Below are 13,273 nucleotides of genomic sequence, written 5' to 3' on the forward strand. Positions count from 1 at the left end.
ACAGAGCTGCTCAGAAGTCACTGCCATGGGTTCCTGTTGTCTCTTCTCCGCAGGTCTGGACGTGCTAGCGAGAGTGCCACACTAGTCCTGCACACTGAAAGACCAAAAACTCCTCCCCTCCGTCGGCCTGCTGGGTGACTAACACCACTATGAAGTAACTGCTGCAGCTCCTCTCCGCACCGACCACTGCCTGCTGCTGCCCATCAGCCGGTTCCCCCACCCGCAAGGACCACGGCTGGCAGCTCTCAGGATGGCTCTGGCCCACGGATGCTCCAAATGTTCCCTCAGATCCGCCATACGTGTTTGGAAATGCAGAGGAAGCCGTTCTGGTGCCAGCACCTTCTGCACAGCCAAGTGCCCTCCTCTGCCTGCGTCCCCCGAGCTGGGGAGCATCCTGTGGGGCCAGGGCTGGGCGGAGCTGGGCAGCCCCATGGGGCACCGGTGCAGACGCAGTGCAGCCTTGGCCAGTGATGGGACTGAACAGTTCAGCCTGTGAGCCAGCCGGGCCGGGGAGGTGACGCTGGGAGGCTGGTCCCCTTGTAAATGGTAGAACTGAGCATTAGGCCTTGCCCTGGGTTGGGACCCCGAACCTTTTCTGTCTCTAGTATTTAATTTTACTGCCAAGATGTCAGGCTGATCTGTCTGGGAAGAGGTGTTTTCTTGAGTAGCCAGGTACGATTTTTATGCCACAGCTAGTTCTCAAATAACACAAGCCCATTGTTCACCACCCTGTAATAATGGTCTCCACATTAAAGAGAAAAACCCTCCGTTGCATTTTTACTCACATTTTCTACTGTTTTTAAGATTGTAATATAGATTTGATTATTTCTTCATTGACAATAAAAGTGGAAAGAGTTGTTCCTGGCCAGCGTGAGTTATTGCAGGCTCCTGGGGGAGCCAGCGGCCAGCACGGGTCCTGCGGCAGCTCCTGCATCCAGCCTGTGCTTGGCCACCCCGGAGCGGCGGGCACGGCCACAGCACTGCTGTGAAAAATGGGGCGCAGGGACTGGGCACCTCTGGGGAGAGAGCAGTTCCCAGCCAGCCAGGCTGCCACACACCCTGCAGCACCGGCACCCAGCCTGGCCCAGGCAGGGGCACCCCAAGGGCGGCCTCAGACCACGCAGCAAGACACGACCACACCGAAGAGCCCGTGCCCACGGTGCCAGCACGGCCCGGGACCCGCCCCGGCCGCCCGCCAGCCCCAGCCCCAGCTGCGCAGCGGGAGTCGTTGCACGTACCAGCTGATGTTTTCTGGACACAGACAGTGGTGGCAGCGTGGCAGGGGTTTTATTTTTTTATTTTTCTTTAAATATTTGTTGCCAGACTTCGTATAGGAGCAAACTTCTTCACAGCATCACGAGCCATCTACTATTCAGAATAGGAAGAATAAGACGAGTAGAGGTGAAATCTAAGCACAGAAGAGCAGGGAGAAGCACCAAGATGCATAGCTTGACAGATGGGATACGATACAGAGTCCATAACTTAATCATAAAAAATATATATATGTATATATCCATCATGTAGAACTTTATGGATTTTTTTTTTTTAGATACATATTTTTTTTCTTTTCAACAGATATTTTCAGGCGGGTGATTTTTTTTTTTTGTTATTTTTAAAGTCTTTTTGTTGTTTTTTTTTTTTAAAAGAAATTTCAAAGTTGTGCCAAACACATCTGGATCAGCGACCACAACGGGAGAGAGGGGGCGGCGGGGGAGAGAGAAGGGGGGAGAGGGAAGGAGGAAGGCGAAGGGAGAGACCACTCTGTACGTCTCAAGAAAAGAAAGGAACAGCAACACTTCGTTTTGAAACCACAAGCAAAAAATGCATTCATCAGGACTCAAGCGACTGAACCAGACTCCAACTCCAGTTTATACATGAATATACAGCGGTGCGTCCCGCAGAACGCACGCGAGCACACGCACCCCCGCGTGCACACACACACACCCCCCACACACGCGCACACCAAACAAATGCTTAAAAAGAAAAAAATTAAACCAGAACCTGAAGACACTCCAACAGAAATGAAACACCTCCAGTATAAGAATTAACAAAAACCTCCATAAAACAAGGCACATCCTTTGAGTTCTTAACGGTGTAAAAATAAAGACGCGACACTGAATCCCAACGGAAAGACCCGAACAGAACTGCTTGCACGTACCTTCCACCCAGAGAAAAGGTAAATATTGTGCTACTCTTAGAATGAGTTTGCCACAAGACACACAGCTTAGTATAATCTAATAGTTTTTCTCAAGCTAAAATCCAGTTTTCTCTTGATTTCTTTTAAACTGCTTTATATATAATTGCTAATATTTTTAAATCTTTTAAATATATATTTGTTAAAGTTTATTCTTTTTATTTTTTTTGGGGTGGGGGAAATTGGTTTATATCTTTTTTTTTTTTTCTTCCCCTCCAATAAATTAATACTTCTTTATAGCTTATCACCGTCCTCTCCCCTGGCAGGGAGGGGCCGGGCAGGGGCACGTCCCGCTGCCCCCCGCCCGCGCCGCCGAGGGCCCCAAGACGGGGCGTTCGCTCCCCGCTTTGCCACCACCGTCACCCAAACCCCGTGGCCGAGGCGAAGCCCTGGCGAAGGGGAGCCCCACGGCTGGGCCCCCGTGCCCCTCGGGCAGCAGCATCCCTCCCTGGGGCAGCCCCCAGCCTGCTGCGATCCTGCGCCCTGCCCATCCCCAGCCAACAACAACGGAAAAAGAAAGAACCATTAAAAAGGAAAAATTAAAAAAAAAGAGGAGAAAAGAAACCCAAGTGCATTTGCCCACCCGGACCCGCCACCAGCACGGCCACCAGCCAGCACCGCCGGGGCCACCGCACCGGGCAGGGCTTGTGCTACATTCGGGCCGCGGCAACGCGCGGCACCGGGGCCGGCAGGGCATGGGCACAGCGACGGCCACCGGGCAGGTAGGGCGAGAAACCCCCCGGAGCCCCGGCAGGGAGGTGTTTCGGTCCAGGGTGTGTTGCTTTGTTTCTTCTGTTGGTTTTTTTGTTTTTGTTTTTTTTTTTGCTTCTGCAAAAGGGAGTCCTGCCAGAGCCGGCGCCGAGTCCGTGAGCACAATCCTGAGGTATCTTCTTCTTTGTGCAAACCCCGAGGGACGGGATGTCCAGGAGGGGACGGCTGTACAAGGGGGACGGGGGGAGGGCGGTGGGGCCGGGGGGTCGTGGATCGTTGTGCCCTTGTGCCCACGTAAGCCCTGAGGTTCGCGGGGCCCTGGCGCCCCTCACTCCAGCATGGCATCCAGCTGGTCCGCCAGGTCGTCGAACATGCTGCCGATGTCGTCCAAAATGCTCACGGTGCTCTTTGACTCCACGGCCGAGCTGGGCGAGTGGCGGGGATGAGTCAGTGCCACGCACGGGACAGTGGCACTGCACGGCCCCCCTGCCCCACAGCCCGCACGTCCAGCTCTGCTCAGCGCCGTGGCCCCAGCGTCCCCTCCCCAGGGCCACTGCATGGCTGGGGCCAGCCCAGCCGCAGGATGCTCCAGCTCAGTGTCCCCTCTCCAGGGCAGCCCCCAGCACACACGCACACCCAGGTCCCCCTGCCCATGCTGCTCTGACACGGTGTCCCCCAGCGTCAACCCTCCAACACAGCTCCAGCCAGGGCCCTGGGATGCTCTAGCACAGCATGCTCCCAGCACAGCCCCATTCCCACCGTGGTGGCACAGCCTGATCCCCTGCCCACGATGCCCATGCGCCCCTGACCCCCGCCATCCCCATGCAGACCAGTGGCACAGCATAACCCTGTGCCCTCCCCACAGCACCCCCCGCCACCGCCCTGCGCCTCCTTACTCTGCTGCCTGACTGTCCTCCTGCTTGATCTTCTCTTCCACCGCCTGCAGCGCCGCGGCCAGGGACGCACTCGTCTCCTCCAGCTTCTGTTGCACCAGCTCAGGGCCGGCGCTGTCGACGGAGGGCCCAGCGATGGCGGAACGAGGCGGCTTCACTGGCACCTGCTGGGGCTGCGCACTGGGCGAGAGGGGCTTGGCGGGGCTGGAGCAGAGCGAGGGCGGCGTGCTGGACGGCTTGGCGGCGGTGGCACCCAGCTGCCGGGCAGGGGACGGGGCCGGTGTGGAGCTGGCGCTCACCGACTGGATGGCAGCGTGGGGCTTGGGGGGCTTGGGTGCCGTGGGGGGTGGTGCAGGCTTGGGGGACACGGGGGGCGGCGTGCCATGGACCCGCTTCACCTCTGCAGAGAGAAGGGAGAGGGGCAGAAGGGTGACAGGGCTGTGGGATCCCCAGTGTCCACCCCGGGGGTCTCCCGTCCCAGCCAGGGGGGATGGCAGGGCACCTACCTGGGCTGCCGGGGCTCGGGATGGGCACTTTTTTGGGGATGGGCACCGGTGGCCCAGGCACCTTCTGGGGCGGCTGCATCAGCACGGGCTTGGGGGACACCGGCGGCTTGAAGGGCTTCTTGGGCTCAGCAGGCGGCGGGGCGTACTCGGGGCCATCGGGGCGGGCGGTGGGCAGCGGCGTGGGGGGTGGCTCAGCCCCACTCATCTCGGAGGCCGGCCGCCGCTTGACGGTGCCGGTGCCATTCTGGTAGACAGCGAGTGAGGCCGGCTCCAGCGTCGGCTCCTTGTCCTTGGCCTTAGGCCGGCGCTTGACGGTGTCGGACTCGGTGAGGACAAAGCGGACACCGTCCTGCTGGCTCTGCCTGGCCCGAATCCGCCGCTTGAGCGTGGCGCTGGCCTCCACCTTGGCCAGCTCCCCGTGGCGGTGGGCTGGGGACAGCCCCTCACCCGCCTCTCCCCGAGCTGGACCCAGGGGCCGCGGCCGTTGCTTGATGGTGAGGTTGCCCTCCTCGGCGAAGGGAATGCCATCTGGGGAGCCGCCGCGCTCAACCCGCAACCGCTCCCCGGGGCCATCAGCGTCCGCCTCTGCCCGCATGCTGTCAGCACGCTCGCGGCGGGCAGCTGCCACCAGCCCGGTGACAGGGCCGCTGATGGTCCGGCGCCGGTTCACCACCTCCCCGTCCAGTCCAATAGCCTCCTTGTGCTTGACAGTGGCTAGGACAGTGGCCACGCGGGCACGCTCAGGACTGCCCAGGGGGGCCCCCGGCTGCAGGTAGTAGCCCTCAGGTGCCTTGGCGGGCCCTGGCGCCCCGGCCCCGGGTGGCTTCTGCAGTGCCAGCGCCCGGGCCCCACCACCAATGGAGGACATCTCCAGCATGGCTGCAATGCTGCGCACGCTGCCAGCGCTGCCCGTGTCCACGCTGCCGCCCAGGTCGCTGGCCCGCCGCTGCTCCCGGCGACTCTCCCCCTCAGCGGTGGGGGGCCCGGCGCCCACCTCACCCTCACCCTCCTTGGGGAAGTCCTCGGCCATGCCGGCGCTGGAGATGGCAGAGCTGGAGCGCTTGGGGGGTGGCGGGGGGGGCCCCTTCTTCTTGGGGCGGACGGCGAAGGACTGGCTCCGGTTGACATTCTTGTCGCCGCCGGCGGGTGCCCGCACCGAGTGGCTGCGCCCGACACGGCGCTGGACGGTGGCATATGGCCCCGCGTCCGGCACCAGCAGCTCATCCCTCTCCGGCTCACTGTCCGAGGCGGCATAACGGTTCAGGCTGTGCGCCCGCTTCTTCGGCCTCCCTGGCTCCTCCTCACCCTCACCTGCCGGCGGCAGGCACAGCACCGGCACCGAGACGGGCAGGACGGGCACCCCTGGGGGCCCCGCCTCGGCCTCAGTGGGCTGTGGCAGGACGTAGGCAAAGCCGCGGTGGGTGGGCGACTGGGGCAGGGAGCGGGGCGACGCGGGGCGCTCACCCGGCGGCAGCAGCTGCGGGGTGGGCTTCACCTTGGCGGTAGCGTGGGGTGCTGGCAGGCCCTGCGGGGAGGGGGGTCGTGGCTTGCCGGGGGTCTGCGGTGGCGTCAGCTGCCCGGCCGAGGGCGAGAAGGGCTGTCGGGGCTTGCCAGGCACCGGCGGCACGCTGGCACGCTTGACGGGGTGGCCGTGCCGGGGCGGGCGCCCCTCCTTGGGTGGTGCAGGGGGACCCTCACCGGCCCCCTCCGCCAGGTACTCTTGGCTCTTGGAGATGGCAGAGGCAGGGGGGGTGCGCGGGCCATCCCCCAGCAGCTCCTGCGAGCTGCTCATCAGCCTGGTGCGTCCACCCAGCCCCGGGGGCGAGCGGTAGCTGGGGGCTGCGGTGTTCACGGCCTTCTCGGGGGGCTCCTCAGGGGCTTCACCGGTCATGGCCACCTGCAGCTCGCTGCTGAGCTCGCTGTCCTGGAAGGTGGTCATCTTGGGCGACTGGCACTCGGGTGGCTCCGGCGGGGGGGACTCTATGGCCAGCACCTCCGGGCATGCCGCGGCTGCTGCCTTCCTCTTCAGCGTGCCTGGCTCGTACTTGCCCAGCTCAGCACGCTGCAGCTCCGCCAGCTTCTTCACTGCCAGCATCAGCTTCTTCTGGTGGCCTAGGGGTGGCACGGGGCATCAGCACTGCTGCCATGGGCCAAGGCCACCACAGCCAGCGCCATGGCACAGAACCTTACCCAGCTTGGTGATGCCGATCTCTTGCAAGTCCTCCCAGGTGATGTCGGTGATGAAGTCGATGTTCTCATAGCCATTCTCCACCAGCACCTTGTAGTACTGGGACAGGCCGATCATGGAGAGCCACAGCGCCAGGTTGGCCTTGGGGGGGGGGGGGGGGGGGGGGGGCGGGGAGGGGGCACAGGGCACAGCTCAGCGCCAGCTGGCAGCAGAGTCTGGCCCTGGCACCCCCCAGTATGGCAGCACTCCTGATACGCGGGTGATCCCACCTCACCGGGGGACAGCCCCAAGGGACTCCCCTTGTCCCTGTGCTCCCAGGGCCATGCCCAGCCCTGGTCCGTGGGAAGCCCCTTGCTGTGTCCAGCTGATGGGCAGGGGACACAGTGTCATGTCCATGCGGTGACAGCTAGCACCAGCCATGCCATCCCCGAGTTGCTGGGAGGAGACATGCACAGCTCCGGGACCATGGGACGCAGGCATCGTCTGGTGGTGGTGAACTGACTCCCAGCCTCATCCCCCTGTGCAACCCCCTCCCTGGAGGGGACACGGTGGAGGGGACTAGTTGCCACCTGGGACGTGGCTTCACCATCCCTGGCCCCGTGCAGCCCCTACCGGCTTGTACTCCGGCAGCCACTCGGGGATATTGAGGTTGTTGATCTCAGAGGCGATTTTCTTCCTGTGCCCCGGCTTGGTGACACCGATGGCCGTGAGGTCCTGGGGCAGAGAGGCGGGTCAGTGCTGCTCCATACTGGCCGTGCCTCCCTCCCTGCAGCACCGGCCAGCCCCAGCAGCCCCACGGCCTCACCTCTGGCGTCATCCGGCTAATGGTGGTGATGTCGTAGCCAGCATTGATGAAGTTGGGCGCGTAGAGCTGCAGCTGGAACTTACAGAGCCACTGGTACACGGCCTCTGAGCTCTGGGCGAGGGGGACAGCATGGCAGGTCCCTGTCCCCAAGGCTGCCACCCCTGCCTGTTTCCCTCAGGCTGTCCCCACACCCATCCGGGTGCCTGCAGGAGACCCCAGCGGGGAGCCAGCACTGCAGAGGGGCTGCATGGCCCTGTGGCACCCTGGCACGCGCCTGTGCCCTGGGGGTGTGCAGGGGGCTGGTGCCGTGCCGCTGGGGGGGGGGCAGCAGCCGCAGGGATGACTCACAGTGCTGGCTCATGGCACAGCACAGCACCCCACAGGCACCGCACCCAGAGCCATGCCAGCCTCGATGGTCGCATCACTGGGCTGCCAAAGCACCTGCAGCTGGGGGTGAGGGGGTCCCACGATGTGGCCATGCCTGTGGTCCCTCCCCCAGCACTGTGCTCCACCGTGGGGCTCCCCACGCCACCCCAGTGCTTCCCACTCACCTTCCCCTCCGATGGCGGCTCCATTTTCTTCAGCTGGGGCTCGGCCGGGGGCTGGGGGGCGTACGGGGAGCTGGCCACGCTCTGCGACCTCGACGAACCTGCCGGAGAGGCAGCAGTCAGCAGGGCCGGGGCTGCGCACCCCCGGGCTCGACAAGCGAGTTGGGGAGCCGAGCCCTCGCCACGGGTGGGATGCCACGGCCACGGCCCCCAGGTTGGCAGGGCCAGGGCGGGCACGGGGGAGCAACACCCACCCTGGCACAGCAGCCCCGAGCACCCCGGGTGCCCTGGACACAGGGTCTGCTCCCCTAGAACGGGCAGGGGTATGCAGGGCATCATGCCCCCCTGGGGTGCAGCCCCTACCACCGAATCCTGGTGAGGACTGCACCTGCACCGGGCTCTGCAGGGCGCCCGGCCACCAGCACCACGCTGTGCACAGCTCCCGAGTGTCACAGCACCGCTGGGGCAGCCTGTGCTCCTGCCCCTGCCCACCCACCCAGAGCCAGGCGAGCCCCCAGCCCGGCCGGGGTGTGCAGTGCACCCAGTGCAGCCCCAAGCAGAGGGGACCCAGCCGGCCCCCTCCTCCAGAGCGGGTTTCCCTGGCTGCCCACCTCCCCCAGGCAGCGGCCAGAGGGTCCCACTGCCCAAAGCCCTCTGTCCCTACTCCTCTGGCCATGCCACCAACCCGGGACAAGGCTCATCCCACCACTGTGCCCCACAGCGAGGGGCCTGGCTGGGGAGGGCAGGCTGGCATGAGCTGCCTCATCCCCCAGGACCCCCACACAGGCACCTCCAGCTGGTGCCTTTGGCAGCCCTGGGGGTGATGTAGGCTGCCCAGAAATTTCTGCCTCCCATTTCTGATCAGGGCCAGCAAGAGTAGCCCCCTCCCCTCGCTGCAACTGCATCCTCCATGCATGTGTGCATCCGATGCGTGTGTGTGCATCCCCCGCCGCGTGCATGTGTGTGTGTTGTGCATCCTCCTTGCATGTGCATCCTTCTGGCATCTGCATTCCACTTGCGTGGGCACCCTCCTCACATGTGCATCCCTCTGCCATGTGCATCTCCCTCATGTCTGCATCCCACTTGCATGTGCATCTCTCCAACATGTGCTTCCCCCTCCCCTCCCCCCCGGCAACGTCTGCATTCCCCCTCTATGTGTGCATCCCCCCCGCCCTACGTGCATATCCCCCCTTGCCTGGGTTTCTATCCCCTCTGCGTGTGCATCTCCACAGCCCCGGCATCCCCCAACACTCATCCCCCACGTGTGCATCCTCCTCGCACGTGCATCTCCCGTCTGCAACCCCCCCCCGCCCCCCGCCGACACCAGCCTGTGCCTCCCCCACGGCATGGGCACCCCCGCGGCATGGCCATGCTCCCCGCTGCCAGGGCAGCCCCCGCCCGCAGCCCCCTGGATGGCGGTGGCGGAGGGGGGGACCCCAGCTCAGGCTCCGGCGGGGCTGGCGGGGGGCCAGGGAAGGGAAGGGGCCGGGGAGGAGCACTGCCGTCCCCTGCTCGCCCACGCCGCCCCCCGCCCCCCGCGGGGCCCTCACTAACCGAGGCAGGAGAAGGCCTGGCAGCAGCCGAAAGGCGACAGAGTCATTTTTTACCCACACGTTTTTCTTCTGGCGACGGGTGCCGTGGCAATAAAAAAAAAAGACAAATCCCTGGATCCACGGCACGCCCGCGGCAGGGCCAGGGCTCCTCCTGCTCCGGCAGCCGGGCGGCCAGCAGCACGCACCTGCAGGGATGTCCTGCGCCTTGGCCGGCCCATCGCCCACGGCAGACTCTTGCGCAGAAGCCTTCTGGGAAAGGACCGTTGCCAGCAGCTGAAAAACACCCCGGGAAGGGGGGAGACGGAGCAGCCAGGAGTGAGGCAGGCGGCGGGGGCCGGTGGGCGCATGCCACGGGTGCTGCGGGTGCTTCGGGTGCTGCGGCGGCCACCCCGCCGCCAGCCTGGGCGCGGGTGGGCAGGGAGGGATGCAGCCGGCTCGGGGAGCTGCACAGATGGCACCTGGCAGGCAGCAGGAGCCGGCGGCACCCCGAATGCAGCCCCACGCGTGCCTGGCACAGGTTGCCGGCGTTGGCTGGGAGGCCCTCCCTGCCCACAAAGCGGAGCCCCCCACGGCCCTCAGCACGCTGCTGGCTCAGGGGTGGGCGCATGCCGTGCCCAGCCTGCTCCAGCACAACGTGGGCAGGATGCCAGGGGAGGGGGGCTCACGGGTGTCTCAGCCCCGGCACTGCATGCTGCCATGGGCAGTGCCCAGCGCACAGGGTGCAACGGGCAACATGCCGGCACCAGCACGCAATGCTGCAGGGGCGTGCAGGGGGCTGTGTGCTGGCAGCGGCAGGCAGGGGCTCTGTGCAGCGTGGAGCTGCAGTGGACAGCATGCTGCTGGCAGCCAGCACGGGGGGCACCGTGCGGTGCGGAGGCACCTGCCGGCAGCAGCAGAGGCACAGCACGTGCGGGCAGCCCCTGCAGCCCAGTGGGACGTGACACCGGGGTCCAGCCAGCAAAGGACACGATGGTGGCTGCCGTTGGTGACAGTAGTGGCTGGTGGCACGCTGGGTGCTGGTAGGACCTCACAGCACCCAGCTGAGCATCGATCCCAGCGGGGAGCAGGGGCAGCTGCCAAGGCAGTAAACACCTGCCCTGGGGCAAGGGCCAGTGCCAGGACTGGAGCCAAGAGCCACTGCAGGCTGGCACAGCCACCTCGGGGCTTGCCTTACCTTGACACCTTCAGAGCCAGCGTGCAGGGCGTGCGCCCCACTGCCCGCGCTCTGCCCGCTCCCCGAGCTGCGGGCAGAGGCCACGCTGCCTGTGCTGCCCAGGCTGCTGCGGTCACCACCTGCGCAGAGAGAGGAGATGCTGTCAGGGCACCGAGCCCCACGGCCGGGCCGGGGAACGCTGCAGCGAAGCCATGCCCTGCCAGAGCCACCACCACATCCTGGGACCTGCTCCCCCCAGGGACAGGAGGGTCCCAGCAGCGCGCACCCACCTGCAAAGGGTTTCCGCAGCACCCAGATTTCCTCCGCGGGAGCTGGCGCAGCCGATCCGCCCTGCGATGGTGAGAGGTGGGATGGGCTCATGTCGGCCCCGCGGGACCCTTGATGGCAGAGCAGAGAGAGCAGCTGTCAGGCATGCATGGCTCGGGCTCCGGCGGTGTGCACGGGGTGAGGCAACCTGTGGCCCCAGGGCCCTTCACTGCTGCACGCAGGGGAAACCCCGCAGCAAAGGTGGGGGGTCCTCAGCCATGCCCAGAGATGTCACTGCTGTCCTGGGGGCCTGTCCCCCCAGACTGCTGGCACAGGGTGACAGTGACCAGCCCTGGGACCTCGTCTTGCAGGGCATCCCCTCACTGCCACCGGCTGGGAATCTGTGGAGGGATTCCCAGTGCCCCAGCGCAGCCTAGGCAGGGGACAAGGACAGCGTCACCCCTGTGCAGAGCAGGATGGGGACATGATCCAGTGCAGAGGAGCAAAGGGAACCAGGAAAACTCAAGCAGGGAAGACCAGAGTCCCCATCGCACTGTCCCCTGGCCAAGATGGCACTGCCCATGCCCCTGCGGCTGCCTGCACCCATCTGGGGTAGGATGTGGGGGCTGCGCAGGGCCTGGCACCGGGTGCTGTCCCCCCTGTGCTCCCCAGGGTGCCCCATGGCAGCCGGCAACACATGGGTGACACCGCAGTGGGTGAGAGGATGCGGCGCTGCCAGCGGGCACGGCTCGAGGGTCACCCCCAAAGCACTGCTGCTCCAGCGGCTCCACCGTGCTGCCCACGTTTGCCGGGTCCTGCTCGCACCGGGGCTGGCCGGGGGCACCCAGCACTGAGCCCGGGGTTTAAAATGGCATCAGATGAGATGGACAACGGCCCGGCCCTGCCGCAGTCCTGCTGCCAGCCACCGGGGAGCCCGGCTCAGCCTGGCCCCAGTGCCGGCCACCAGGCACAGGGCACTGCCACCCTGCCACTGCCAGGGCCGACCTCACTCATCAAGCCGCTCACCCCGTTAGCAGCCAGGCTGTAGCAGGGGGCGGTGGATGATACAAGGTGATAAAGTCACCAAAGGAGCGCGAGGGGGAACGAACTGCCACGCCGCAATCCGGCTGGGATGTCCCTGAGCTGCACGTGCCGCGGCCACACCGAGAGGAGCCCACGCTGCCTGTGCAGGCAAAAGGTTCCGTGCGACCCAGCAGGGAGGGAAAACCTCGGAGAAAAGTTTTGCTCCCCTGTCCCCATCACCAGCATGGCCAGCCTGGTGCTCTCCCATCACAACCTGCCACGCCACCACCACCGGGCACATGCAATAACCCCCCCCCAGCCCCCAGGCAGCCAGTGGCAGCCCCGGTGGGCATGGCACAGGGTGCACCCCTGCAATCCTCCCACCAAATAGCTGCTCTCCGGGCGCTCCCAACACAGAGCCCTACAGCATCCATCACCTGCCCATGCCGTGGGGACAGGCCCCAGGGTTTAGCTGGGCACCGCCTGCGCTAAGCCAGCCCCGAGAGCATCCCCCAGGAAAGCACGCCCGGTGCCGCAGCCCCAGCCCAGCCAGAGTGGCTCGCTGCGTGCTGCACACCTGGCTGCGGGGGCTGCAGCGGGCAAAGGGTCCCTGAACCTGTGGCTCCTGGCTGGGCACCTCACCACCCTGCCCTGCCCCTGGCACCGAGCCTGGGGAGTGCTTTTGGGGGTCCCCATGCACCCAGAGAGGGTGGGCAGGAGAGCAGGGGCTGCGGACAGAGCTTGGACAGCCGGGCACAGCGCTGCCCCCAGCCCTGCCCCACAGGCAGGGACACCAGGGTGATGAGGGGTCGGATGTTGTGGCAGCGGAGCCGTGGGCTGCGGATGCTGCACAGCGCTGGAGAAGGCGTGCAGGGGAGGGGGCCGATGGCATGCATGTGTGCACGCACCCACACGCACACGCCTGCCTGCATGCACACACACATGCACACACCTGCATGCACACACACATGTCCACACGCACACGCACCCACGTGCACGCACTTGCACACGCCTGCACGCACCCGCGTGCAAACACACCACAGCAAGAGGGAGAGAGGCCGAGCAGAAAGAAAAGACTCGATAGACACTTCAAAGGAAAAGAAAGAAATCCATCGAGAGCACGAAGCGAGCGGTGAACTACCTTGTCCATAACGCGGCTCGTCGGCACTGCTAGGGGAGAGCCTGTGATAGCCAAAGGAACTGAAAAGAGTCTGATGGGAATGTGGTGGTGGAGGTGGAGGTGGAGGCAGGGAATGGAACGGATGGGACGAGGCGTCACCGTTTAGCACAGCAGCCCCGTAAGCCGGGAGCGGGATCTTTTGGTACTGTTGGGGGATTGTTACAGTCTCCCATGAACCTGATAATAAAACATAACAAGAGACAAAATGAAAAGAATCAAAATAATAGAGACACGCTTAGCACCGCCAAAAAA

General features: G+C 64.7%; 2 protein-coding genes across 5 annotated transcripts in view; one reads left to right on the plus strand and one right to left on the minus strand.

The window, feature by feature from the left end:
• The window catches only part of TRAF7 (TNF receptor associated factor 7), a 35,976-nt gene extending 35,119 nt beyond the window's left edge, over positions 1-857 (plus strand). For all 4 annotated transcript variants that reach the window (XM_056336544.1, XM_056336545.1, XM_056336547.1 and 1 more), the window contains one exon: positions 54-857. In XM_056336544.1, the coding sequence (XP_056192519.1) occupies positions 54-68 (15 nt within the window). In that variant the 3' untranslated portion in view covers positions 69-857. The remainder of the gene's footprint in view (positions 1-53) is intronic.
• A 424-nt stretch (positions 858-1,281) lies between these two features.
• The window catches only part of CASKIN1 (CASK interacting protein 1), a 33,903-nt gene continuing 21,911 nt past the window's right edge, over positions 1,282-13,273 (minus strand). The window contains exons 11-21 of the mRNA XM_056338312.1: positions 12,983-13,198; positions 10,842-10,949; positions 10,573-10,691; positions 9,584-9,671; positions 7,849-7,946; positions 7,298-7,408; positions 7,105-7,206; positions 6,495-6,633; positions 4,305-6,416; positions 3,802-4,198; positions 1,282-3,330 (exon numbers count right to left, since the gene is read on the minus strand). Of these exons, the coding sequence (XP_056194287.1) occupies positions 3,234-3,330; positions 3,802-4,198; positions 4,305-6,416; positions 6,495-6,633; positions 7,105-7,206; positions 7,298-7,408; positions 7,849-7,946; positions 9,584-9,671; positions 10,573-10,691; positions 10,842-10,949; positions 12,983-13,198 (3,587 nt within the window). The 3' untranslated portion in view covers positions 1,282-3,233. The remainder of the gene's footprint in view (positions 3,331-3,801; positions 4,199-4,304; positions 6,417-6,494; positions 6,634-7,104; positions 7,207-7,297; positions 7,409-7,848; positions 7,947-9,583; positions 9,672-10,572; positions 10,692-10,841; positions 10,950-12,982; positions 13,199-13,273) is intronic.

This window comes from Falco biarmicus, chromosome 4 (genome assembly GCF_023638135.1).
Source record: "Falco biarmicus isolate bFalBia1 chromosome 4, bFalBia1.pri, whole genome shotgun sequence".
Lineage (NCBI taxonomy): Eukaryota > Metazoa > Chordata > Aves > Falconiformes > Falconidae > Falco > Falco biarmicus.